The following is a 27,655-nucleotide window of genomic DNA, read 5'->3' as shown; positions in this document are numbered from 1 at the left end:
TGTTGAATGCTTTTACAGCATGTATGGAGATTATCATGTGGTTTTGTCCTTTTTGTTGATGTGGTGGATAATGTTGATGGATTTTCAAATGTTGTACCATCCTTGCATCCCTGGGATGAATCCCTCTTGGTCATGGTGTATGATCCTCTTGATGTATTTTTGAATTCGGTTTGCTAATATTTTGTTGAGTATTTTTGCATCTATGTTCATCAGGTATATTGGTCTGCATTTTCTTTTTTTGTGGTGTCTTTGCCTGGTTTTGGTATCATAGTGATGTTGGCCTCGTAGTATGAATTTGGGAGGATGGGTGTTAGGTCTTCACTAAATGTCTCATAAAATTCAGCAGTGAATCTGGTTCATGATTTTTGTTCTTAGGTAGGTTTTTGATTTCCAATTCAATTTCCTTGCTGGTAATTGGTCTATTCAGATTTTCTTTTTCTTCCTGAGTCAGCTTTGGAAGGTTGTATTTTTCTAGAAAGTTGTCCGTTTATTCTAGGTTATCCAGTTTGTTAGCATATAATTTTTCATAGTATTCTTTCATGATTCTTTGTATTTCTGTGGTACCTACAGTGTTTTTTCCTTTCTCATTTCTGATTCTGTTTATTTGTGTAGACTCTCTTTTTTTCTTGGTAAGTTTGGCTGGGTGTTTATCTATTTTGTTTATTTTCTCAAGGAACCAGCTACTGCATTCATTGATTCTTTGTATTGTTTTATTCTTCTTGTTTTTATTTATTTCTACTCTAATCTTTATTATGTCCTTCCTTCTACTGACTTTGGGCCTCATTTGTTCTATCTTTTCTAGTTTCATTAATTGTGAGTTTAGACTATTCATTTGGGATTGTTCTTGTTTCCTGAGGTAGGCCTGTATTGCAGTGTACTTCCCTCTTAGCATGGCCTTTGCTGCATCCCACAGATTTTGCAGTGTTGAATTATTGTTGTCACTCGTCTCCATATATTGCTTGATCTCTGATTTTATTTGGTCATTGATCCATTGATTATTTAGTAGCATGTTATTAAGCCTCCATGTGTTTGTTGCCTTTGTCATTTTCTTTGTGTAATTTATTTCTAGTTTCATACCTTTGTGATCTGAGAGTCTGGTTGGTACAATTTCATTCTTTTTGAATTTACTGAGGCTCTTTCTGTGGCCTAGTATATGATCTATTCTTGAAAATGTTCCATGTGCACTTGAGAAGAATGTGTATCCTATTACTTTTGGAGGGAGTGTTCTGTAGATGTCCATTAAGTCCATCTGTTCTAATATGTTGTTCAATGCCTCTGTCTCCTTACTTATTTCTGTCCATTATTCATCTGGCCAGTTAAGGCTAATTTCATAGGTTTGATCTTCCCATACAATATGGATATCTCATATACCTGTTGATTGTTATAGGCCTGTTGGCCATGGTCATGTTATTATATCTAAGATTTATTAATTCTTGAGAAAAGGAGAAGGAAATTCAAGAAAAAGGGAGACTTTTCTTGTGTGTCCCTTACATGTTATCCTAAGCCCACCCTAGAGATGAGATTAGAGGTAAAAATGGCTTTTACTGTTGAGGCTCAGTTGCATTCTTAGCCCCTCAAATAACTTCCCTCTCCAAATACAAAGTACAGAAGTACTTGTGTACACAGAGGGAGCAACACATCAGGCCTTAAGCCATTGAAATTCATAAAATCACATACCCTCAATCATAGCAAGTGGTTTTCAATCGTCAGTACCAACAACAACCAGTAATTATACATCATTCTTTATTGAGAGTTTATTATGTACTTAATGAGACTAAACTCTTGAGCTGTCTATTAATGGCTCTCAGTAAATGGACCACAGTCCTCCTGTTGATCATGCTGAACACCTGGAGATCATCTTGCTCTCTTGAACCCATGTCCAACCAACCAATAAATCTGCCTTTTCCCAAACACCCCAGAGTATAGTCAGTGCCATCTTATGAAAGGGTAGAGTTGGTTGTGTTTGCTTTAAGCCCCTCAGTGTTTTTTCTCCTTTGTTTAAGAAACAGAATTCCTTCCTTGGTACAAGAGGTCTTTCATGATCTAGCCCTGCCTCTTTGATCAACCTCAACCTCCCTCTTTCTACTCCTGTTGCAGTCACAGTGGTCTCTTCTTATTCATCAAGTTTTTCTCATCACTGGGCCACTATGTAAATGGCTTTCTACCTGGTACCCTCTGCCCAACCATCCTTGCCCATTTTAACTTTGCATGTCTTAAACATCACTTACTCAGGGAGGTCCAGTTGTCCCAAACTACCTTAGAGACTTCTGTTTTCTCTGATTTGCGTATTTACTTTTCATTCTAGAAACAGCACAATTCTAATTCCATGGTTCTTTATATGATTGTGTAATTGAAAATTTAATGCCTGAAAATTATAGAGGACTTTGAGTCAGGAGAAATTAATTATATTGTAGTTCCATCAATTACAGTGATAGAATCTTGCACAATCATGTTCACTTAAGTTGAAACTTAGGTTTATCTCTGAAACAAATTTATCCACTTATTTAACAAATATTTCTTGCACACCTAGTCTAGGTCAAACCCTGGAACAATTAGGATACAATAATGAACAAAATTAATTTTGACCCTGCATTTAAGGAGCTTACATTTTAGTAGGGGCTACATACTTACTAAATATTCACATAACTGCAGAGCTATACATTCTAGAAAGTGCCAAAATGGAAATAAAAGGGATATAGGAATACTTAAACCATGGGCATCAGCCTGGGAGGGCCAAGGAATGCTTCCCCTGATAAAAGGATGTTTAAAGTGAGATCTAAAGTAGTTAACTGTGAAGTTAGTGAGAATTTGGAGGTAAGGAGTGGAAATCACTACAGGCCCAGGGAAATGTACACAGTTCCTGCCTAAAATGGAAGGGAGAATAGCCAAAGGGAAGTTTTCGTGAGAAATCTGAGGTTCAAGTATCAGAGAGACCAGATACACACCATCAAATTCAGCAGAAAAGAGAGAATTGGGTTAAAATAAAAAACCAAACATTGCAACTGAAGGTTACACCCACATAGCACTTATGTTCCAGGCACTGTTCTAAGTGCTTTATATGTATTCATTCCATAATGTTGGAATGGATGTTGTTATTATACCTATTTTACAGATGATGAAATGGGATACAGAGCCATCAAGTAAGTTGCCCAAGGTCAAACAGCTACTAAGTTCTGAAACCAAGTAGTCTAGCACCCCAGTCCTTGCTGTTAATCTACCAGGCATATCACCTGCTGCAGAATGGGTGATACTGGAGCAAGAACTGTTCAGAAATCAGTAAGGGGAAACCTGGAAAACTCACAGATTTTGCTGGATGTTTGTTTAGCCTTTATGGGTACTTTATTTGGAGTTGTATCAGCCAGGTAACTAGATCCAGAAGCAAGGGAAGAGGTTTTTCTTAAGAACAATTAATGTATCTTTTCATTGTTGTGAATTCAACGAATGAGTTTTAAGATTAACATTATTTACATTACTTGAAGAGGCAGGAGAGACCAATGTTTTACATATAAACACAGTATACCAACATACTATTTTTACATTCCCTGTAATACTGTCATATCAATTGTTGAAATGAAGACTGCCATATAATGGAGCCCCCAAATGAAACAGCATCACAGTTCCAACTGGATTTCTTCTAAATGTCCATCTGCTGCTATATTAATACTGACTAGTTAACTATTTAAAGTATGTACAATTCTAGAGTGTTATTCTTTTTTTGCCTAGATGTTTAAAAAAAATTTACTTCTAAAATTTATGTAAAATTTTAAATTTTTATCTAAATATTGTAAATATGCCCATAGACTTTCTGGCAGTGGTGAGTTTTAAAAGTAACAATAAAATAAAATAAACAAGTTGCATCTGTTTGCACACCTGTTGAGTAAAAATAATCTTCAGGTTTTCTGTGCAACTCTGATGAGAGATTGAGCAGAAAAATATTCTTTTATTTGAAGTTTATGGCTCTTTGGAATCTAGAAGTTTAGGATATATATACTTTATTTCTTTATAATATACATAGGCCAATAAATATTCATGAAATCCATGAATTTTTATTGCTTCATAAAATAATTTTGTGACAGACATTTAATATTTAATCAAGCATGTTTATCATAGTTCTCTTTATCATAATTGAATTATACTTATTCAATATTTTAGCTAACTCACCTATATAGCTTTTTGAAATAAAAAAATATGAACCAAAAGATGCTTTAATTATTCATTGTGAATAGAGAAATAAAAAAGGTAATATTTTAGTAATATTTTTAGGGGAAAAAAATTGAAGGACCCTTAAGAATTTACCATCAAAAGAAAAATGTCTTGGAGTCTTCAAAGTAGAAAGGAAAAAGTCCTCAAAACCTAAAAGCTGGAGAACAGCAATAATAAATAGGCAAGCTTTTAGGATAAAAATTGAGTGAAAAAGTTCCATCTGATAGAAGTATGATCGTGGTAAATAAGCATGGATGCTTAAGGTAAAATCAAACTAATAAAAAGTAAATTCCAGTGAGCATTAGTCTAGTGCAACTAGGGAATACACTGAAAATGTATCTGTGGAATAACAGACTTGTTACAGAATATCTTATGAGGAGTGATCATATCACAATTTAAAATCATTTGCAGGAAAAAACCCCATCTTGGAACAGTAGTAGTTTAGGAAATGTAATGAATACTTGTCAGAAATTGTATTACTTGTTATTTATAATAAAGATTATTGTTATATTTAATATTTATCTAATTGAGGACTGGCCTTGTGATAGTCACTGTGCTACGTTTTTTATATTCTTATTTAATATTCACTAAAACCTTGCAAAAAGATATGTCCGTGTCCCCATTTCACAAATGAGGAAAACTGGTTGAAAGTTGTCCAGAGTCAGACCTAGCAAATGGTAGAGCTAACTGTAGAAAGTAGGACTTTTATCACTAGCCAAATGGGCTCAATCTGCACTTCAGTTTTTCACCATATAAATTGTAGACAGATTCAGAATAGGGACTACTTTATTTTTTTCTGTGCTGTACAACTGACTCCCCCAGACACACACACACAGTCATACACAAACCAGATGCCTAGCATGTAAGCTTTCATTATTTTGTTCTAGAGCTTCCTTCCTTTGCATTACAGGATGCATCTTGATAGTCCTACCATCCTTTCCCTTTCTATTTTTTTTTTAGTAGACTTTCAGAATATGCAAACTAAAAGGAATATTAGTCTCAGCAAGTGGCAGTAAGGAAGCTAAATCTGCCCGAAAACAATAACACATCACAGCCTTCGGCTGCTCCGTGCCCAGACCAGACCAGACCCAAAATCGAAATCATTACTTTGGAATTTGTAGTTTCCTTTTTTAACTGTAAATCTGCTCCTCTAAATTAGCACAATTCTGACAACTTGAAAATAAATTATGAAAGTGACCTCCAGAGGAGAGACACAGGTGGCCCTTCTCCTACACTTTACCTGCCATGTTTCTAAGAACTGCCCTGTAGAAGCTCTCCCATTTTCCCTTCTCTTCCCTGACTTGCAATTCTGCTCCTTCCTCACCTATTGACTCAGTAGTCCAGGGCCACAACCTTTCCCTCTGGGATCCCTGCTCATTAGCTTCCAATATTTGCTTTCCTTCCCAGCTTGCTCTAGGCTAAAACTTTTCCTCTTTTCTTCTTCAGGGAATGTTTTGCTTGTAACTCTGGTCTAAACACAATTCCACAATAGGTGCTCAAAAAATGCTCATTCAAGGAAGGAAGTACAAAAGAATGAAGGAAAGACAGATGACCAGTTTGTAAGACTTATCATTAGATTGCATATTGACATACTGGGTATCTTTATCAAAAATAAAATAAAGTTCCTATACTAAGAAATACTCCTTCTCCCCAGAATATTTCAGAGAACCTCTGTATGAAGTTCGGTTTTCTTATGTGCTTACTTAGAACGAGAGATTAGTTTTCCTAAAGAGTTTGGAATTGGGAAAAGAAAAGAAAAGAAAAGAAGTTCAAGATTTCTTTATATATTTCAGGAACTGAAGTGGTCACTGGAGACAACAGGAAAGAAATCTCAGCACACTGTCCTCTTCAGCAAAGTCCACCACTGGTTATGTGCTTATTAGAAAAGAAAGGGCCTGGCAGCCCCGACCTCAGAGCAAGCCAGGTGTAAAAGATTCCCTGGCATAGATTAAGCATGACAGCTCCCCCTGCTGGCGTCTTTGCCACACTCCATTATCCTGTGCCCAGGCCTAGTGGCTCTGGCCTTACCGTTGTATGCTTCTGGTATTTTTGCTCACAGACGCAGCTGGAGATGGTGGTCCTCCCGATAACAGCCCTTGTTTGAGATGGGCAAGTTCCTCAATTCATAGGATTTGTTTTCTAATTCTCACCATTACTATACTAACATACACTTTTATAATATGAGAGATTTTCTGCAAGTGTATGGGCCAGGTATGATAATGCAACCACCTCACACCTCATTCACATCATCTGTGAAGGTTTTCTTGGAACAAAGAACATGTTTCCATATCCCCACCCCCACCGTCTCTCCAGTTAAAAATTTCCAAAAAAAGACAGGTGGTACAATGTTAAGAAGTACTCTTCTGACATAAATCTAATGCCATGGTTTCCTGTTAGACAGTGAGGTAACTTCAAGGGGAACCCGTCTTAAGAGCTCTTTCTTTTCAACCCGTAGTTTTATTTACCTACAGGATATACTGCCAGACTCAGCCAAAACATTTGCAGGCCCTAGGGTACCCTATGTCTAAATATTTTAACAGTTATGAATCAGACTATGAATGAAATCTGTTCTATTCACCTTGGTTGATAAGTATGTCTTCATAACAACTTGGAGGGCTGGGTTCAAAGATAAAACTGTCAGGCTCTTCCTAGTTCCACGCCAGAAAATGACAGCATAGCTCAGTCTCTGGCCCCCAGACCACTTCTCTCCTCTTACAGATCACTCCCACCCTACCCTAGGAATAGCCTTACGCTCATGCTAATGGACACCTCAGTCCAATGTCCAGGTTTTGCCTACCCTTTGTAAATTGCTGCCGCTCATTGGCTACCCCTTCTTTCTTCTGAAGGGTAGATTTGGAGAAGAGGGCTTCACAGGCCTGGAAGGCAACTCAGGGCCATTAGGGGGGAAATTCTGGGGTCTCAGATAACAGGAATATGGTCTAGGGGTTGAGTGGTGGGAGGGAACACAGGCTTCAGGAGGGTGCTTCCCACTTGTCTCAGTGGACTCCTTACACTGCAGGGAGGGTCACAGTGACGGAAAGTCAGAGCAGGGCTCTCCATACTATGGGGCTCAGTACAGAAGTCCCTTTTGGTTTGGCCCAATGGTAGTAATAAATATTACTGGTTTTGAAACTACTTTTCTCCTCAAAAGGAAACAAGCCTATATTCTTCCTTCATTTCACTCTCTGCATGCTTACTCATGAATACTTCTTAAAGATTGTGAAACAGTATAAAGGTACATGTGTTGTGTTCCCAGGAGGACAAAAAAAAAGCCTGAATAGAATCATGATGAAAATATGCCACCTGTGTATGGAGTGGCCAGCAGCACATGTTGCCAGGATAGCTGGGTAGCTCAAGGGTGCAAGACCAACAGTGATTGTAGGACAGAATTTGCCTTGGTGTGATACAAACTGGCAAAAATCTTCGCTGTCTTAGCAGTCTTCAATAAAACGATTTGGGAATACATAATAAGTGTACTTACAGGAAAGAAAATAAGCAGGGAACACAAGATTTTACCACATGGAACGTTAGCATTCCTTGCAAATTTTATAAAATTGGAAATCACTTTAACGTCAGCAACTATTTTTCCTGTTTTGAAACTCCATATCAAAACCATGCCTTAGCATAAAAAGTGTTTTGATTAATTTGGTTCTCATTTGGAAGATATTTAAGAAATACAATAATGAAATCCCTTACGATTGAAATTTCATAATATTTCTCTCCACCATGAAACATATCCAAAATAGTTGCTACTACCTAATCCTTTTGTAATCAGGTCTACTAACTTTGGTTAATAGAACTGAAATCATTGGAGATTGCTCAGCTGTGTAAGATACATAAAATTGAGAAATTACAAAGTTCAAGCTAAGTATAGAATGTTGAAAGATTAGAATTGGGTCAGGAAGTTCCAAATCTGCCTGTGAGCAATGTTCCTGCTTCTATAGGGAGGCTTTAAAAGGCCTTATTCCTTCATTGACTTTTCAGAATTGCTGAGAGAAGTTGGTCACTGAGGTCAGAGTTTACATGTTGATGTTCATCTGAGTTCATCAGCTATTTCTAGTTGTGTGAGCACCCCATTCCTCCAGACACACAACACACACACACATTCCATGTTCAGGCCAGCCCTTTTCATGGTATTTCAGTCACAAATGGCTTGGTTGGTACATAAACTGACTTCAACTTTAGACCTAGATTGAGTTTGTAGTTCCACTCAGCTAGAGGTGTTTCATTTTGAAATCACCATCTTATGGCTTTATGATTGAATGGAACTCTAGGACTTTATTAGTTGTATTTGAAACTTGAGTTTTAAAGACAATAGACCCAATACACTTCTTATAAAGGAAATCTAAAGATCAAAAAGTGACTTCTGGAATCACATAACTGATAACAGTATGTTGTGATTCAAACCCAGGTGATCCTGTGTTGTTCCTCCTATACTCTGCTCCACACCTGAATTTAAATTCCATATTTTCTATTTAATAACTTTACAAACTGGGGCATATATATATATGGGACAATTTTATATATATATATATATCCTTGCCTGAGTCTTAGTTTTCTCATCAACAGAATCAGCATAGAGACCATTCATTCCTTCATAAAGTTGATGCAGGGATTAAATTAGGTAGATAGGTAGGTGTAAGTAGGTATAGATAGGTAGATGGGGTAGAAAGGCAAACAGGCAGACAGGCACATAGTAGGTACCTGATTTTTGTTAGTTGCATTTCCTTTCCCTTTCCATAAGTATATAAATATCTGAAGTTACGTGTATAGTCCCTCAAAAAGGACTGTATTTGATTGCCTTCTACTCTGAATTAGATTTTTTGATATTGATTCTGCACTGACATTCCAAGTAGTAATGTGTACAATTAGACTATCATTTTTTTTGACAACACAAAGATGAACTTAGAAGTTGAAATTAGTAAAACAGATAACATAAAGGCACATGAAGGCTTTAATAATACTATATCATATTGTAAGGGGAAAAATAGCCTATAGAGTTTTTGAATGTTGAATCAAATGATTCATGGAATTACAAAGAATTCAACAGCATTCTTTGGGATGTAGCCAAAGTGGTAATCAGAGGCAAACTAATTCAATGCTTTGTAAAACACTGTCAACAAAATAGAATGGGGAAATAAGTCAATTAGAAAAGAAAATTGTAATATTAGGGAAGAAGCATAAACATAATTAAGTCTAAGTAGACAGTCATAGCTAAATTTGTATAACAGGAATGAATGAAAAATCTTAAAAGTACTTGTGAAATGGGAGAAAGAATTATGTGTAAAATTATATATGTGTATATATATATATATATATAATATATATATATTCCTTATCATCTGCATCAGTTGTATCCACATACCTGAGCTGTGTTAGCTCTTAAAGCCTCTGGTTCCATATCCTTCCTTTAGCCAAAGTTTTCACACCTTCATTGCCTTCACTGTTTGTGAACTGGAGCAGATCTAGGGTTTACAAGCTCATCTTCTAGCTATGAATTAACACATCACCTGTTTTTATAAATAAGGTTTTACTGGAACACAGTCCTATCCATTCATTTACCTATTATCTATGGCTATTTTTGTGCTACAGTGGCAGAGCTGAGTAATTGCAGCAGATATAAAGCCTAAAATGTTTATTTTTTGACCCTTTATGGACAAAAGGTTTGCCAACCCCTGTTCTAGACCATATGCTTTCATATTTTGATGCCACCAACTAAATCAGTTATGCTTTTTTTTGTGTGGGTGGTAGCTTAGTTAACATAGTGATTTTAGACTTGAACAACCAATAGCTCAATAAACAAATAGGATGTGTGCATGTGTGAGTATGTGGGTGTGATTGTATCTGTCTGCCTGTAAATCTATAAACCTGGATATACTAACAAAGCATTTCTAGTAAGATGCAGTTTCTATGGGGGACGTTCACCTGGCTGCCCAAGGCGAGGTAGTTATGATTACTGACTAGTCCTTTCTCCCCAGGATGGCGTAAACTCTTCCAGCAGGGCAGGTGTCCCCAGGGGTGAGGTCTTCATCCCAGTCCCTGAATTCTTTGCTTCTATTCCCTACTTCTATTCTCGGGCTCTGCTTTGTGGTTCCCCCACGGATCCTTGCCTGTTTGCTGTCTGGGCTTCCTGACTTCCTTTGCGTTGCTTCAGTTTCCAGGTATTACAGTACAGGCCTGCCTCCCTCACTGAAAATTTACTGCTGTTGGATCTAATGTGCAGTGGTCTCTTCGGTGCATCCGTGGGCTGCTCTCCTGTGCTGAGCCTGGCTCTTCTCAGGGTAGCTGTGCTTGAGGACAGGTACTGGGCTTTGCTGTCCTGTAATGAACTACTCCTCAGCTGCTTGGCCACAGGTCAGAGACACACCAGGGTCTCTCTCAAGGATCCTGCTGGTAGTTGTCCTGGCTGTGCTGCCCAGCTGCCCATTTACACGTCATGGCCATTGCTCATCTCATCGCTAATTTATGGTCTAACAGACCCCCCTCTGGCTGCCCTTACCACATATTCTTTAGTATGCGGTTATCCAGGAGGGTGCTCATTATTATGACCTCTTTTCAGAACCTGGAAGAAATGGTTTCTAGGATTGGAGGTCTTCCTGAAAACAACAGATATGCTTTCTCTATGTTCCAATCTGTTTAAATCTCTTAATTTACATTCCTTCTTCCATGTATGGAAAATGCATACTTTCTATTTGTCTCCCTCTTCCTTCCTTCCTTCCTTCCTTCCCTCCTTCCCTCCCTCCCCCATTCCTGCTTCGTCTTCCTCTCTGACCCTCAAATTCCTAAACTAAGGATCAGAATATCTTGTCTCAAGTCTAATACCACTGTATTTCTTATATAATGTTAGACAAATCAATTCATTGTTTTCAATAGCTGTAAGATTAAATCTAAGTTCTCTATCTTGCCAAATTCTTAAGTTTTCTGTGAGGCTGAAATGAGGAAGCAAACTCATTTGGTATTTATTCAGCCATTAATATTTATCAGGTGCTGTACTATATACTAGATTCTGGGATGCATTTATAAAGATGTCAAAGATGTTCTTTACCCTAAGGACACTGGCATTATTAGGGTTGGGAAGACAGATTTAGGTGTGGAAACAAAGTAAGCATTGAATGTTGTGGCAGGTGCTCTGAGGGAAATGACTGAGAATGACAGGCAAAGAGACACTATGGGCTGTCAGGAAGAAAACCTCTGGTGAAGCAATGTTGAGAAGGTGATACTTGAGGTCATAATATCTGAGAGAAAGGCTGCTGTGTACTGCACCATGAAAGTCCCTGATGAGCCGCAAGAAGTGCAGTGCCCTCCAGTGCCCAGGGCAGCAGGTAGAGAGCAACAGAGTTTCCCCATGTCTGGAGCTATGACTTTACAGTAATCTCTGCACTTTCTTGCAAACCTCCATTTTTTTTTTTTTGGTCCATATTGTTTATCTCTTCTGTTTCTGGTTTGTGCTGGCATCATCTAGGTGCTTGTCATCTGTCCCCTGTCTGTGATACCATCTTCAATATGCCCGCTGTCAGCCTTCCCTGCCACTGTTCATATCCTGCCTTCCAGTTCTTTGACCTGCTGCTTGCTCCAAAACTCCTTGCAAGTGATTTCCCATTCTAGTTAACACTCTGCTTCTAAAGTCTTCTTGAAGCTTTCTGAGTTTGCCTAAATATTTGGTTAAACTATCTATCCTTCATAATATAAGCAACTTCTGATACCTCCAGAAAGGGAATATTTCCAAATTAATCTGGCTGTAACTAGAGGTCATAGTGCCTAGGAGCACATAGTAAGCGCTCAGTAAATATTTATTGAATAATGAGTGAGCTGATTTCCTAATCTCACTAGTCTAAGTTTAAAGTGGTTTTTCCTGAATCACATGTATATTCTTCACTCACATGTAGAATGCACATAAAAACTTTTATCTTTGGCTATATAGGACATCAAAATCATATTCATTAGATTTTTATTTTAAATCGACCCTGTTTGCTCTGTATGTAGAACTTTGTGTTTGATCCCAGGCATTGGCAGAGTCTCTGAGATGTTTTTGTACAGTGTCCAGCACAGTGCATAGCCACAAACACACAGCATTTAGTATACAAATGTTTATTTACCAATGATAATAGCAGTCACTGAGATTTTGGTATTTATTTTCAACATCCTGAATAATCAGATGTGTTCATTCAGATTGAGATGAAACTTTCAAAGGTAAATCTTTATATTAAGAAAGTTGTTAGATTTTCAGTTAAGTAGCAACGAAAAGCAGTATTTCTTTTGAAGATAATTTTCAAATATATCCAGAGTTTGGTCTTAGCCAGTTTGTGCTATATTACTGATCACTAATGGCAATAGCAACTTAGTCTCAAACACTGTCTCTAGATTTTTCAAAAACAAATGGAATATTCACATTTTATAGGTATAGAGGTAAGTTTAGACTCATCACTGCCATCTTGTTTCTAGAACTGGACCTTAAGTATTGTTAAGTGTTCATTTAAAAGAAATAAAAATCTTATTGTATTATGTCAACTAGAAATAACTTATAAATGGTCCTTCAGCTTTGGGCATTTTCTGTTTATGATTCTAAAATATTTAAATAATACCAAAAATAGTCCTGTTGGTTTTTTGTTGCTTATATTCTTTAATTCCACAAATCTTACATAAGTTAGGCTGTGATTTTTACTTAGACTATTATAAGGTTCTGACCCATGTGATCAGGAAAAACTTCAAGACAACAATTCATTATGATTTTATATTTGCTGCCCAATGGGATATAATTATAATGTAATTGACAGTCTTTGAAACAAACATACTAGAAGTTATACATCCAGGAGGCCCTTGTCCCCTTCAAAGCAGTCACTAGGAAGGCTACGGATCTGTTCCACTAATGCTGCCATGACTTAAATGTTGTGGAATGCCCTTTTTTAAACTGTCTCTGACCTGCTAAGAAATAATAGAGTAAATGACATACTGTTTTGAATATGCTGAATCATGGCGTAGATGAATTTGATTTTGGCTTAAATGTTGTGGAATGCCTCTTTTTAAACTGCCTCTGAACTGCCAAGAAATAATAGAGTAAATGATATATTATTTTGAATATGCTCAATCATAGCATAGATGGATTTGATCTTGGCGAATAGTCAGATATCATTCCAGGTCCCGCTGCAATGAATACGATTTGGAGTGGTGTTTGGAGTGACAATTAGATATAAAATAACAAGATGGGCTTTCTTGAGTGATACATAAACTAACCTTGAAATTGATTGTCAAAGAGGAATTCCAGAACCTTGGACCTTGGAATAAATGTATAAGCTCCCAAGGTAGCTACTATGGAAAACAATACATGTTTAGGTTTAAAAAAAAAGTGTGTATTTTTGCAAAATAAGATCAGTTTTATTACTTTATAGACATACCTTGTAGATGAAAAATATACTCCTATCATGGAACTCTTTATAAGCAAACTTCTAAATGTAAGTAGAATTTCTGTCTCACCCTTTCTAAGCCTATTGAGAAATCTGAATTTCTAAAAATGACTTAATCTGAATCTTTGGCTTTAAAAGAAGTAATGTTTACCATTTAAAAAGTGGATGCTTTGAGGTTCCACTTCACCTTTTTCCAGTTAGCTTTGTTACCTCTACTATTCAATTTTTATTTAATGTATCTAATTTTGTTTGTCCTGAGATTCTCAAAATGTATTTTCTCACTGTAAAAGTATCATTAGGCTCTTGAACCAAGGTAGAAAATGAGGTCTAAGCTGAAGGTTATTAATTGTTTCATATTGTTTTAAGCTCTTTTTTTATTGCATTAGTAACAATCGGATCCCTTTCTTTTTTAAAGTGGAATCCTATTATCTTAGTAAATAAGAACATCAAATTACAAGAAGAGAAGTCTCAAATATTTTGAAAAAATAAATACTCTCAATTTTGGGGGGGCTCCTATTATGTTCTCCATATCTACTACTAAAAGCTTTAAAAACAAAGTTCAATCAAGAAGCCAGATGGTGTTGCTCTAACACAGATGCCCGGTGGATTCATGGAAAATGCATGGGGGTGGAGCTGACGCATCCTGCTTCATTGGGACATTTCCAAATCTATTCTACCATAGCCATCTTCAACCATGCCAGCCAGGCCCCAATTTTTTCACCACTAAGTTCAAATAAGCATAAAATAGAGTATGGAAGGTAGAGAAAATTACCTTTTTGCAAAGGGGCCAAGACAGCTAAATTGTGACACAGTTTAAACTGGTCAAATTCGACAGTTTGATTGGAAAATTATGTGACCCATGAAGTTAGAGATCAAAATGGTCACTAGTTTACAGTTGTAAGTCATAGTATGGTGTTTTTACCACAGACTGATAGAATATTATTTTATTCTGCTAGTAGTAACTGTTGAACAAATGACTATTGTTTTGCAGTTTGGTGATTTAAATGCTGTGTCTCCTGGAAATCTGGATAAAGGTAAGAATTGAAAATAATGTACCTTTTTAAGGACTCTTTTTGACTGAGAAATTCTCACAGAGGAAAATATGGTATATGTCCACAGTGCTCTTTCTTTGTGGCAATGTCCTAGAGCCCTAGATGAATATGACAGTAATGTTTTTTTGGAATCCTTCATCATTGCTCCATTTCTATGCCTTCTTTATGTGAGGTGTATTAAATACAAGAATTGAAGCTGAATGCAGTTACAAACTCTTGTTAACTTTTGCCTGCAGTTCATTATAAGCAACAAGAAATTATTTCTGGCAGTCGCCAGTGACTTGGAGAAAAGTGATAAAATCAGACAAAATATTTTTATTCAGGGCCCATCCAGCAAGAAAAAAGATTCCTCAGCCTGGCCACCTCACCAATTGACATATTCCAGTGGAAGAAGAACTCAGAGAAACTAATGCAGTTTACTGTAAAAACAGATCAGTACTGGGATATATGAAAAGGATAACATATATACTTCTTCAGTCTTAATACTAGCATTGTCACTCTAATATGACAAGATCTACATTCCTGAAGAAAGTCATAATCTACAAAACCAAACCTTAAAATAACAAGACTTGGGGGGAATAAGGTTGGGATAGAGCACACCCAAACAAAAACAATCCTGATAAAACTACCAGTTCAGTTTAAGGGGAAAAAAATGTGAAATTTCTAACAAGCAAGTACTGTAGAAAATATAGGCCTCTCTACAAAACAACAAAAAAAGTAAAGATATCTTAAGGTTGTAAAGAATTGGGCTTGGGAGTCAAGGATAAAATACACAGACTGGAGAGAACTACACAATTAGCCCTTCCAAGACAGATCCAGAGCCAAGGGGGAAACTGAGGCAAAAGAAGGACTTGGGGAATCTGTGCATGAGGTGCAGCATTGTTCTCTGGAGCATCCTGTACTAGGGTACTCAGTGGTCAGCTTCTGTGACTCCTGGGTGGTGGAAAACATGAATGTGCCAAGGAAGATCATGTGTCAATCAGTATCACTCCCACATTGAACTCCTGTCAGTCTCATGTGTTAATTTTTATTTTAGAAATATGCATAATAGCAAAGCAGAAAATGATAGGCCAGAAATGTTGTTGCTGCAAATATATACTGTATAGGATTAACCAAATAATAATCAGAAAAGGATATCTGTGATGATACTAATTTATAATTTCAGAGCAAGAAAGGTAACATTTGAAACCCATTTCCAACATAAGGCAACCCTGCTGATGGCAACGACCCCAAAGCTTCATGACCCAAATTTAGGTATTTCATCCGCATGTCCCAGAGATGCAGCAGGATTGTTGCTACTTGGTTAAGCAGCCAGTCTTCCAGTGGCTCCTAATTTTAATTTTTGTGCACCAAATTTCCATAACCTCAAGCAGGTTCCTAGGAAATGTCTTTGAGTCTTTATAGGAGCATAAAGTGTCTATGGAAGGAATTGCATTACTTTGCCCTTAGAACTGGAGAAAGGAAACCCATCATCCGAGAGTGGACTTAAAGAAAAGTGGCCTAAAAGATGTGTGTTCAGTCCATTACCCCATTGCCATCTCCATCCACCAAAGGGGAGATGAAGGGACCTTTCTCTGTTCTCTCGCCACTCACCTACCTCCTTGAAATGGTTTTTTTTCCTTTCAATGCTGCCATTTTTATTACTCTGAGCCTGTATCTCAGGCACAGAAAAGTTGGAGAAGAGGAAGCCAAGAAGCAGTGTGACGTTTCCTCACATTGTTGTGTGGCCCTGCTGGTTCCCTTGATCTGCAGACCTGATGCTTCTTAAGATGCAGTTAACTGTCATATTCAGGGCCCAAGGCTTGAATGGGAAATCTCCAAGAGTTTTTGTGAGCTTTTTCCACAAAATGAGAATTTTAATTTTTATCCTGATAATTAAAGTAATATTAGCTCTGGATAAAAATTTCAAATAACATTGAGATTTAGAAATTACACAACTTCATAGTCCCAACCCTAAGAGACTACCATCATCAAGAATTTAGTGTGAGGATCCTGCCAGACATGTTGTTTTCCATATATTAAAAAACACATAAAACATCTCCCTATAGTCAACAATATTGTTAAGCATTTAAAAAGTTAAGAGGGTGAATCCCATTTTAAGTGTTCTTAACATACACACCCATACACAAAAGGTAACAGGGAAACTTTTGGAGGTAATGGATATGTTTATTACTCCGACATTGTGGTGATGGCTTCACAGGTATATGTGTCATATGTACAAATGTCCATTAAATATGTACAAGTTTATTGTATGTCAATTATATCTCAATAAAACTGTTTTTTAAATCTCCTCCCCCCAAAAAAACACATAAACAAAGCCAGAATGTGTCACACTAACAAACGCCTATGAAATGTGTACCCCTTCCCCCGAAGCCCATCAATCCTCTGCCTGTGCTTGTTCTGATGATCAGTCAAGACCATTTCCCAATGGCCCAAAAGTAACCAAGTAAAGCGATGAGCCAAAATGATTTTTGCCTTGTCGAAGAGCAGTTCTGTGTTTATCACTTAATAATGCTTTAGACATCTTTTCTAGTCAATACATCTACTCTCAACCTTTTTTCTCACACATGCCATTTCTCAGGACACGCTGCTCCCAGTAGCTGTGCCCTGCACAACCTGCGCGACTATATATGGATGCCTGGTTGCTCTTTATCTCTTTTCTCTGAACCATCTTTGCCCCAACTGATAATGAGAGAAGAAAAGCCAAGGGGCCCATTTATATGGAGAGCTGCCTCAGCAGGGAATTCTGCTGTAGATATGCCCCAAATGGTAAAACTAGACTCAGTGCCCACTAGGAGGGGTCCAGCCTGCTCTGGCTGAAGAGGTCCTTGTTGCACACTCACTCTGCATGTGGTGGAGACTCTCATGGAGATCTCGGTCTGTACATACAAGTCACTGTGATAAGTCCAAAATTAGTAAGTGTACATCATAATAGTTTAGTTACAGATAAAGCATTCGATATAATTATAAGTGGGGTTTTTCTGGTAAACAGTAAAGCCTATTGAAGGTGAAACAAATGATTTTTAAGGCAGAAATATATTCCTTATAGTTTAAAAATTATCACTCATGAAGAGGTATTCTCTGCATTCTTCTGAGGAGAATCTTACATAGTAGTAGTGCTATGTGTAAGCATTTTCTCTTTATTTTTGAATTTTAACAGTGCATACTGGAAAAAATTAAGTGGTATTCCATTATAATGATGTCTTAGTTAATATAAAATGTATTAAACTGTGGAGTTAACAGTGACCAGTTAATACATTTAATTTCCAGAAATGAATACCAGTTATTAATGGTGAATATCAGTGTTGCCAGGAATGGAAATTCATTGTACATTTTTGATCTGATACTACTGCCTCAGTCTTCATAATTTTTTGTAACAAATATTAAGGGCCTATTTAATACTATGATCTTCAACATTCATGTGCGCCAAAAAATCTGTACAGCAGACCCTGCTTATATATGCTGTCACTATTTTGTGAATCAACTTAGGTCTCACCCACATTAGCATCAGCACAGATAAAGTATTTGTTTTTGATGGAGACTTGAATTTTCTTTTCTTCTATCTTTCTTTCTTGTTTTTTTTTTTTTTTTGGTTAGCACTTTTCAGCTCAGTACATTCCCCAAAAACTAGTATACCAAAATGACTACTTTATGATGACACAAATTATGCCACTATTTAATATAAGAACTTCTGGAAATTCCAAGGGTCTTCTTAAGAATTATTAAAGGTATCAATAACAAATTAGCCAAAGGTAAATTACCTTTGCTATGGTTGAAAGAATTACAGATGCATTAACAGAGCACTGATACAGGTAAAATCTGTTGAAAGGAAAACCTACAGGCCTGGTTCCCTGAGAAGTGCTAAAAGTAGCTGTGGTACCAGTACTGTGTTATGGTATTTCGAAAGCACGTGTTGATTGCTGTTTTCCAATTTGTCCTCTTGTAATCTGATGATCAGCAAATCCAATTTGTCTTCTTGGTATTACTTGTTTGTGTAGATGAAGGCAGTGAAGTGGAAAGTGAGATGGATGAAGAACTAGATGACTCTTCAGAACCTCAAGCCAAAAGAGAGAAAACCGAGCTGAACCAGGCATTTCCAGTGGGCTGTATGCAGCCTGTTCTTGAGAGTGGCGTGCAGCCAAGCCTCCTGAATCCAATTCACAGTGAGCACATCGTCACGAGTACTCAGACTATCAGACAGTGCAGCGCTACAGGAAATACCTACACTGCAGTCTAACGAATATTAAAGCATATTTTTCCAGCTAACATTAACCCTGTTGATACTGGGCTTAAGTTGAAAATTTAATAAGCCTGAAGGTCGACTGTTGTCAAATTCTATCTGTGCTGAACATTACATTTTTGGAGTTGTGAAATGGAATGGGTGTATGTATTTTACCAGGTCCTTTTTTTTTTTTTTTTAACCTAAAATAACTATTTGCCTCTTAATAAGAAGAGTTTTTTTTCCCCTTAGTTTCAGGTGTCAAGAAGGATTTTTACAACACTTAATGTCAATGTTTTTGTTTTCTTATAATTAAATAGTAATTTACATTTTTTGTAGCTTAAAATATTCTATTGTTGATTGTTAGTCTTGGTGTATGATTTCATGTGTAAGTTTTTAATTAGATGCACTTCTGTGAAATATCAAAAGAAATGAATTTCTTTGATTTACACTGGAGGCATGCCCATTTGGCAGCAGATGCATCAAATTTGCTTTTGAAAGGTGCTTTTCATTGGGCAGTACCACAAGACACTATTTTGATAACATTTTGGTATGGAAAGAGAATACAGAGCATTTTTATTATAGTGCTAGAGGGTTGGGAAGGTCATCTATTTTTCTCTGAAAAAAATATTGAGCTGTGCATTTATCAGTTCAGAGTAAATGACAGAATTGCAAGAGATTATGCTAATATGTACATAATTTGTGTACATAATTATTAAACCATGTTAATGCAAGCTTCCGTTAAACATTGAATTTTAACTCTTATTTGCATACCAATTCCTCTGTTTAAAGACTACTGATTCTGTATTTGGGACCACTGCACAGATGCATTCTGCTGTTGAGTGGGGCTGTTATAGTTAGATACTGAAGCTGAAAAAAATGACTTGACTTTTTTTTTAAGTGTACATGCTACTTATGCTGAGCTGGATATACAGGAAACCATTCCATTTGGATGACTTTCTTTTATTCCAGGTCTTTTTCCTAATAGTAGTTCAATATGCTGCTATTATAAAAGAAAATTTATAGAATGCAAGGAATGTAGCAACCTGCATATCATTATTTCCTTCAAAAATATTTCCTGGTTTCTAAAGTATGTGGATTTAAATTTTAAACAGAACCTGAAGGCAGTGTAAATGGCACACCACACTGCTGCTTATCCCCAGTTCTGTAGGATTTGGATAGGTGGCTGGGTGGACCAATGCCATTGAAGAATGTACATCAGGGATCACCGTACCTCGGCTATTACATGGTGCCTTAAAACAGAACTGAAGCTAAGGTTTAGTAAGGCTTATTCTGTTCATGTGAATTCCTCTTCAATCCATTTGACAAGGTGTGCCTGTCATTTTCAGATTCCTGAAGTAAGGACAGGTTACATGTTCTTCAAAGGAAATTTAGGGCAAACAAAGCAAAACAGACAGACAAAATCAATTCTCTTATTTGAGTGACCATGAACGTAATTTTTGTTCTTAGAACTGAATATTACTTGATTACAAACCAGATTGCTTAAGGGTGGGAATAGCAGGCTAGTTTTAATTACCAACTTGTTACCTAAAATAATATATGTTTTAGATCATTTTTATCTAGTTATACTTTAAGAAAGTTAACAAAATAAGCAGGTACTTATTGAAGTGCATCTTTTCAGTCTAAGTGTTTGTGTGTCTCGGTATATGTGTGTCCACATGCACACGCATGTGCCTGTGGGCAGGAGTCAGCTACAAAGTTAGAAGGTGAGATCCTAGAGAGGATACACTCATCCCCATATTAATTTATGTGAAAAGCCAAGGTTCTTTTAAGCATTCAAATTATTAACAAACAAGCAGGCACATCCATTCATTTAAATAGCTGTAAAAAAGCTAATCAGCAAAAATAAATGAATACCTAAAGCCAAAAAAAAAAAGGGAAAGCACAAAATTATTTACAGATTATTAATGAGGCCTATATTAAACTCAAGATATTTATCTTTCCAGTTTTATCGGGGTGGGGGGAGGGCGGGGGTGGAAGAAAGTGAGCCACTCTGTAAAGTTAAAAATACCAAATGGCTTATCGGGTAATGTGCAGTATGTTCCCAGCTGCTGTTGCTCGATTGCCTTAGACTACTCAAATAACCGAGATCAACAAAGCTTCTGAAGTAAACTTTAAATGGTTTTCGGTGTAATTTTTTAAACTGCTTCCAATTTTGTATTATATGACTCACTCATGTATTTGAAAGTCTTCACTAGCATCTCAGCATCCACTTCATCTAAAATTCATTTATATGATCATCTTCTGTTTTTTTCTCCCAAAAAAGCAATGAATTTGCACCATCACACACACACAAAGGCAAACAAAACAAAACACCTTAAGCTGCAAAGACCCTATATCAACATCATTGCGCATTAGGAAATGTTTACAGATACAATTAAAATCAAAAAATGAAAAAAAAAAAACCATTCTTCATTCGACTCTCCTGTCTGAATTTTTTTCCCTTTCCTACTCCAGTCCACCATCCCCTGAACTATACTGTATCTGTATTGGGCCAAACATATTTACAGGTTTCATCTTGTTGATTGAGTGATTTTAAATGTGTTTATTACCATTGTTTATTTTAATGTTGGTATATTTGTGTCCTTAGAGGAATCTGCTAATAATGGGCAAATTTAGATTAATGAAAGTTAGGGACTGGGGACCCTCCAGGATTCAACATTTCTTCCAATTGTTCATGGTTTGTTCTACATTAAGACAGATTAAGAATTAATAAATACTCCATTTCAACTTGACTCACTAAAAATATCCCGATCACTTTTATGAACACAGTTAGGAAGATTAATTCTTTGTGACTAGGGTAGGTAGTTCTGACCAGTAGACAACAGCATCCACAGTCTCTGCTACTTCCCCTTATTTGTAATCCACAGTAAGACACACACACTTACACAGTCACACACAAACGTCTTGAGCAATTTTGGATTTGAGTTGTGAAATAAATTAGAAAATAAAAACATCATATTTTATACATTTGGACAAATTGGAGCAGTCATATCTATTGAACATTTTATTTCCATTGTTTTCACTCATTCAAACTGACTTTTCTAAATAATATAGACATCAATATTCTCAGAGTAGACTTATTGACAAGTGACAAGTGCACATTCGAAGGACTTAGTATTTCTTGACATTGTAATCACTTGTTATGAAAAATATCTACACACACAAAGTGTTACATAAGACTTTCAGTGAGGAAAAATGTAAAGAAGGTATGTTGGCTGTTTTTAAGTTTCAAGAAAGATATTTCTATAATAGGGTTGAGTATCATGGGTATAGTTTCATCTTCACAAATAGTTTGAGAATTATACACAAAAGATTTGAAATTTTGAAGCCAGTGAACAATAGGGTGAAATGGGTGAATTGTCTCCTTGGAACACAGGGCCCAATTTTTAAAATTTTCTTTGGATATCAAGAAGCTGGTTATTTTTTCAGGATTCTCATCCAAACTATGTTTGGACAGACTGTATAAGTCTTACTGCCTTTTCAGAAATCTGCTTTCTTTTTTGTGCTTTTTCCTGTACTGTATAGCACGGTTCATGCACCTCTCTTTAGATGGTGTACTTTAAAAACAAAAGTAAATTTTAGAAAATGGTTTTTAACACTGCATACCTAAAATTAGTAGTGTGCAACATTGACTGCCTTTGATTTATAGTAGACAAGTAAAAATGAACACGTTCTTGTAGAATGCTGTCAAAGTCATTCAGGAATGAATACAGTTCCATTATCATAATCACGAACCTTTTTATATGAATGCACTCTCTGGAAGTGCTAAGCGTGATGCATTTTCAAATTTTAAAAAACTTTAGATGATATATTTGAAATGTCTAAAATAATGCTGTGCTTGAAACATCAGTGTAAAAGAAAAAAAATGTGTGTCACTGTGATGTTGGTCCTCCCTGTGTGGACACAAGTAGAAAGTCTAAAACTTTGGCAAGTCACCTTCCTGTACTATTTGAGGCAGTGGTTATATACAACAAATTGACCTTTGTTATAACCTCCTTTCCCCCAAATTCTTGGCGAAAAACTAACAACCATCAAAGAACTGAAATCAGAACTTGTGTTTTGTATGAAACACCAGAAGCCAGGGGAGAGGAGTGCTGACATGCAGTGCTGTTGAAAATTGGGCTTGTCACTAGATCAGATCAACCTCCATGTATATGGTTAGAACAAATCAATGAATGGAATTCTAGTATTTCTGCAAGTTTGGTGATTTTTTTAAAAACTGGAATAGAAGCATTAATTCAGTGCTTAGTTCTAGTATTAGAAAACCCCTTTGATGTAATGCCTTGTATTAACCCTTTGAGCATTGTAAGATATACAATGGGGGACAAAAGCCTTTCAGATCATTTATTTAGACTTAGACCGGTAAAATATACTCTATATCCAAATGTCTAATTATGCTGTTATTTTTAAGGGGGGGTAGGAAGAGAAAGTGTTTCCACGCTGAACACTTGCGTTTTATATACAACTCTTAATTTTCTTCAAGAGGGCTTGATATATTTATTCCCAAATATTCACTGCCATCTAAGTAAGTGTACTGTTTACAGAAAAAAAAAATCAACTTTTCTAGCATCACATCATGACTCTAGAAAAGGAGGACAAATACATGGGCCTGTAGACCTATGTCAGAACTGATCTCTGCACACTGAAAGTACCTAGATTGCCTTTAAAAGGTATGATAAAGAAAGGGTTGCATTTCTTTTTTTTTTTTTTTCCCAAAACAAAACAAAAGATCTCATTTATTTAGCTGGACAGTTGTAAGTGAAGCCTTAGGAAGAAATGAGTTGGAGCTGATAAAGAAAAGCTGAACTCTTTGGGGGCAGGTAAGCAATTTGGAGTTCGATCTCTCATAAAATACCATTTGGGAATTTCATACAGGGCATAATTTTATCTATGCTCCAAAACTTTAACACTTTGTTGAAAAATTATGTATAGATAGAATGGAGAGCAAAGCACTTGATTTTAAGCTCATCTGTCGAGATGCCAGGACTACTGCTTTTGGGATCTGTAAATGCCAGTGTGCTTACACTATTGCTGATTTTGTTCAAGGGACGCTGTCTGCGTGCACTTGACTCCCTTTGTCCCCCCGCATGAAGGAACACGAGAGCAGTGTCCTCTGCAGGCGTGCTGGCACTGCCCCAGCCGGCGCAAGTAAAAGTGTAACCTATTCCGATGTCTGGTGGAAGGACATCCATAACATAGTGCAAGTTTGCCGTAAACATTGCTTTTTTTAGGCAGTTTAAGAAGTCAAACCATGCAAATTACTCATGTGTTAACATGCAATACTCAAAGGGTTTTAATTTAACTCTCTTCTTTTGAATTCTTCACAATGATTTACTGTAAATGCTTCTCAGTTTGCATGCTCTGATCATTGCTGCTAGTGATTTTATGTGCCAGTAGACCTGAGTTTAGTTTACCAATTTTACTTAAATAGTAAAAGCCACTTACAAAGTGACTGCCTAGGGTTTTTTTTCTTTTGTTTGAAGTAACTAGTAATATGTCTTCTTTTCAAAACTGTGTTTTGTCTCTTTTATTTGGTTCTGATACTTAATTCTTTTTTTCCCCTCTTTCCTTTGTTTTTAAAATAAATTATGATGTTGGGATTGGAAGCCCTGAGTAATGAAATCTTTGGTAAGAATTGTATTATGTAGCCCAATAATGAGGACAACAAATGTTTGTTCAAAGAATTATGATTCCGGGGAGGAAAGAAACAAAATCTCCCATTGACTGTTGATAACCAAGTAAATTTTTCCTTTAATGAATTAATAGTTTGAACAAATGATTGCCTTGTTTCAACCTGCTAAACACAATTTTAAACAATCCAGTAACGGAGGTATTGAATTTCATTCGTTTAAAAAGCATCTTTTGTACCAAAGCAAATTTTTTTTCTCTACTCATCTCCATTATTGATTGGGACTTATGGTGGTGAGCAGTGCATCGGTTACAGAAACTTTAAGTGAGTGCCTTGAGAAAACTTGGAAATTTGTGCCTGGAGTGGTAAACTTTTAATTAGGTTAATTGTAGTGCTTACCAATCAGTAATTCTACTATCATTCAGGGCTTTCGTACCTTCTAGGTAAAACTTCTTTCATTGTGTTTTTTTAAAATACTGTATTTTTTTTTAAGTGCCATCATTTAAATTTCACTTAGTAAGTGGCAGATTACATTATTCAGTCCCACAAGCACAGAAACATAGTAACACTAGGAGATATTTGAACATTTATTTTACAATCGACTGAATATATTATGTAAATGAGGTAAGCAACTTTTGTAGAGATTGTATGTGTGAGATAATGTAATGTTCTTTTCCAGTTTTTGGACTACAGTTGAATAAACTTTTTAATTATTTAAAAACATCTTTACCGAATAACATGTGATGGTTTTTTGTATAATGTATTTGATTTTGTAAATACGTATTTCCTGATGTGATTTTTGTGAGAAATGCTAAATCTTTTAGTATATCATGTCCTCTCAAAATTGGCAGGAGCTAAATAATAGTTTGTGGGCGATTTGTATTGTGTACTGTACAATAACTGGGGAACTTTTATAATTATAAAAATATATATTAACTTTTAGTGTGTTGTTTAAACAAATGACTGGAACATACTAAAGATATTAGTAGGATTTTTCTGAATATTTCAGACTTGAACTCAGGCTAGCTTTCTTGTGTTTTTCAAAACAAAATGGTGTCTTGTCTTTTAAAATCAATAAATTTGTTTCCTTGTTACAAATACATTTGAAATGGCTTGATTTTTTTTTGTCTCTTGACACTCATTCGTTAGCTTAGAAACAAAAATGTTTTTTTGTGTCAAATAAAATCGACAATATTTATACATGAACAGCACAAAAAAGAGAAAACAAAATTATAAGCCCAGCAGGGTACAAATCTTACCCTCAAAGAAAATTAGTGATTGAGTGCTATTTAATTGCAGAAGCTGTCAACATTTCCATTGTAAATCCAAAATTCTGAATGTTCATAATGTGTTTGTTTTATGTCACTTCACATTGATATTTGGCACCCAAGTTCCCTGCTTAGATTGCAAAACTTACTAAAATTCATTTTATTTTTCTTCTTTGAATTATGTAGTTACACCCAGGAAAATTCACCCCATAGTACAGAGTTACTTCTACAACAAAAATAATTGCCATCTTAGCCCACAGAAACACCTAAATAATTCTTATGTGGACATTTAATCTAATAACAGAAATGTAGCAAGTAATGTTATATGATAAATAAGTGCAAGGAAGGTAGGCAGTTATAGCCAATATCAGAGACAACGCTATGGTAGAAAGAAAATGAATCTGACCAAGATGGGCATTTTTATGTTCCAGCCATGGCCACTTGTGAAATGCTTGAAACTTTTTGTGCAACTAGAGTCCCTAGCTTCTAATCTTATTTTTGTACTTCTCTTGGAATTCTGAGGTCCTTCAAGTATACCCTGTAATTGGTGTGTTTACTTCTTGGTTACAATATTCTTCACAGCATGGGTTTATATTATTCTCTTGGAACTTGGACATTTCAAGATTTGAATGCAGACTGAGAAATGTTCCTGGTTTTCATGAACTGATTCAATTCAATCTACCAAGTGTTTTTCCTTCATTATAGTCTGAAAGTAATCTGTGCAGAAATTTATCACTTGCCATTTGGCTGAGGCACAGATTTTTGTGTGTGAAGAACACCGTAAGTATTGTGGCTGCCATACTGCTAAGGACATGTACTTTGAAATTAGGGAAAAAAGGAGCAGGAGCGTACCCTAGTCTGAATCTGTTCTGCTTCTCTTTGAAGCAACCTCTGTACCAGGAGGAGGGGTCTGCTCAATGTTACAGGAACATGGTGGCAAGCAGAGTATTTAGGCTGAGGGGCCTTTGACAAAGCAGTGCTGATGAGACTTGTTTTGCATCAGCTTACTGCTAGGTCCAAGACTGCAAGTATCCCATGCATGCCTGGGGACATGAGAAGTTGTGTCTGAGTTGTCTGAACACAAATATATTAGTAATTAAACTGTATATATTAGTAATTGCACTGTATACTGCAATTAAAAGAAAAAGATTGTCAAACAGGATTTTTAAAAGATGACACATCTCTATACTGTGTATGAGTAAAAGTTCAAAAAGGTAGAAAGCAAAAGGATAGGGAAAGGAAGAAAATAGAAACATTAATTATGAAATACTGATAAAAGATGTGCAAGACCTGTACACTGAAAAGTATAAAACATTGCTAGGAGAAATTAAAGACAAATAGATACTGTGTTCATGAGGCAGAAGACTTAATATTGCTAAGATACTAATTCTCCCCAATTTCATCTATAGACTCAATGCAATCCCAGTGAGAATTCCAGCAAGCTTTTAATAAAAAATGACCAGCTAACTTCAATTCATATGGAAATACAAAGGATCTAGGATTGCTAAAGCAGCTGTGAAAAAAATGAACCAAGTTGGAGAACTACCAATACCTGAATTCAATCGTGTGTGTACTGGCATCAAGATAGATAAGTGGAACAAAAAAAGAGTGCAGAAATGGATTCGCACATTTATGGACCACTGATTTTTGACAAATGTTCCAAGGCAATTCAGTGGGAAATGGGTAATTTTTCAAAAACTGGTGCTGGAATAATTAGATATCCGTGTGTGGGGAAAAAAAACCAACTTTGATCTTTACCTCATACCACATAAAAAACTGAAAAAGATCATAAACCTAAATAAAAACCTAAAACTACAAACCTTTTAAAAGAAAACAGGAAAAATCTGAGATCATGGGTT

General features: G+C 36.2%; 1 protein-coding gene across 8 annotated transcripts in view; it reads left to right on the top strand.

The window, feature by feature from the left end:
• RFX3 (regulatory factor X3) overlaps positions 1-26,323 on the top strand; it is a 323,283-nt gene extending 296,960 nt beyond the window's left edge. For 6 of the 8 annotated variants that reach the window (XM_036928419.2, XM_036928417.2, XM_057498623.1 and 3 more), the window contains 3 exons: positions 13,590-13,652; positions 14,596-14,638; positions 18,655-26,322. In XM_036928419.2, the coding sequence (XP_036784314.1) occupies positions 13,590-13,652; positions 14,596-14,638; positions 18,655-18,893 (345 nt within the window). In that variant the 3' untranslated portion in view covers positions 18,894-26,322. Of the gene's footprint in view, positions 1-13,589; positions 13,653-14,595; positions 14,639-18,654 lie in introns of all 8 variants that reach the window. The other 2 variants (XM_057498625.1, XM_057498624.1) reach the window with 2 other exon arrangements.
• The last annotated feature ends 1,332 nt before the right edge of the window (positions 26,324-27,655 follow it).

This window comes from Manis pentadactyla, chromosome 3, assembly GCF_030020395.1.
Source record: "Manis pentadactyla isolate mManPen7 chromosome 3, mManPen7.hap1, whole genome shotgun sequence".
Lineage (NCBI taxonomy): Eukaryota > Metazoa > Chordata > Mammalia > Pholidota > Manidae > Manis > Manis pentadactyla.
This window is presented reverse-complemented; position numbering and strand designations above follow the sequence as displayed.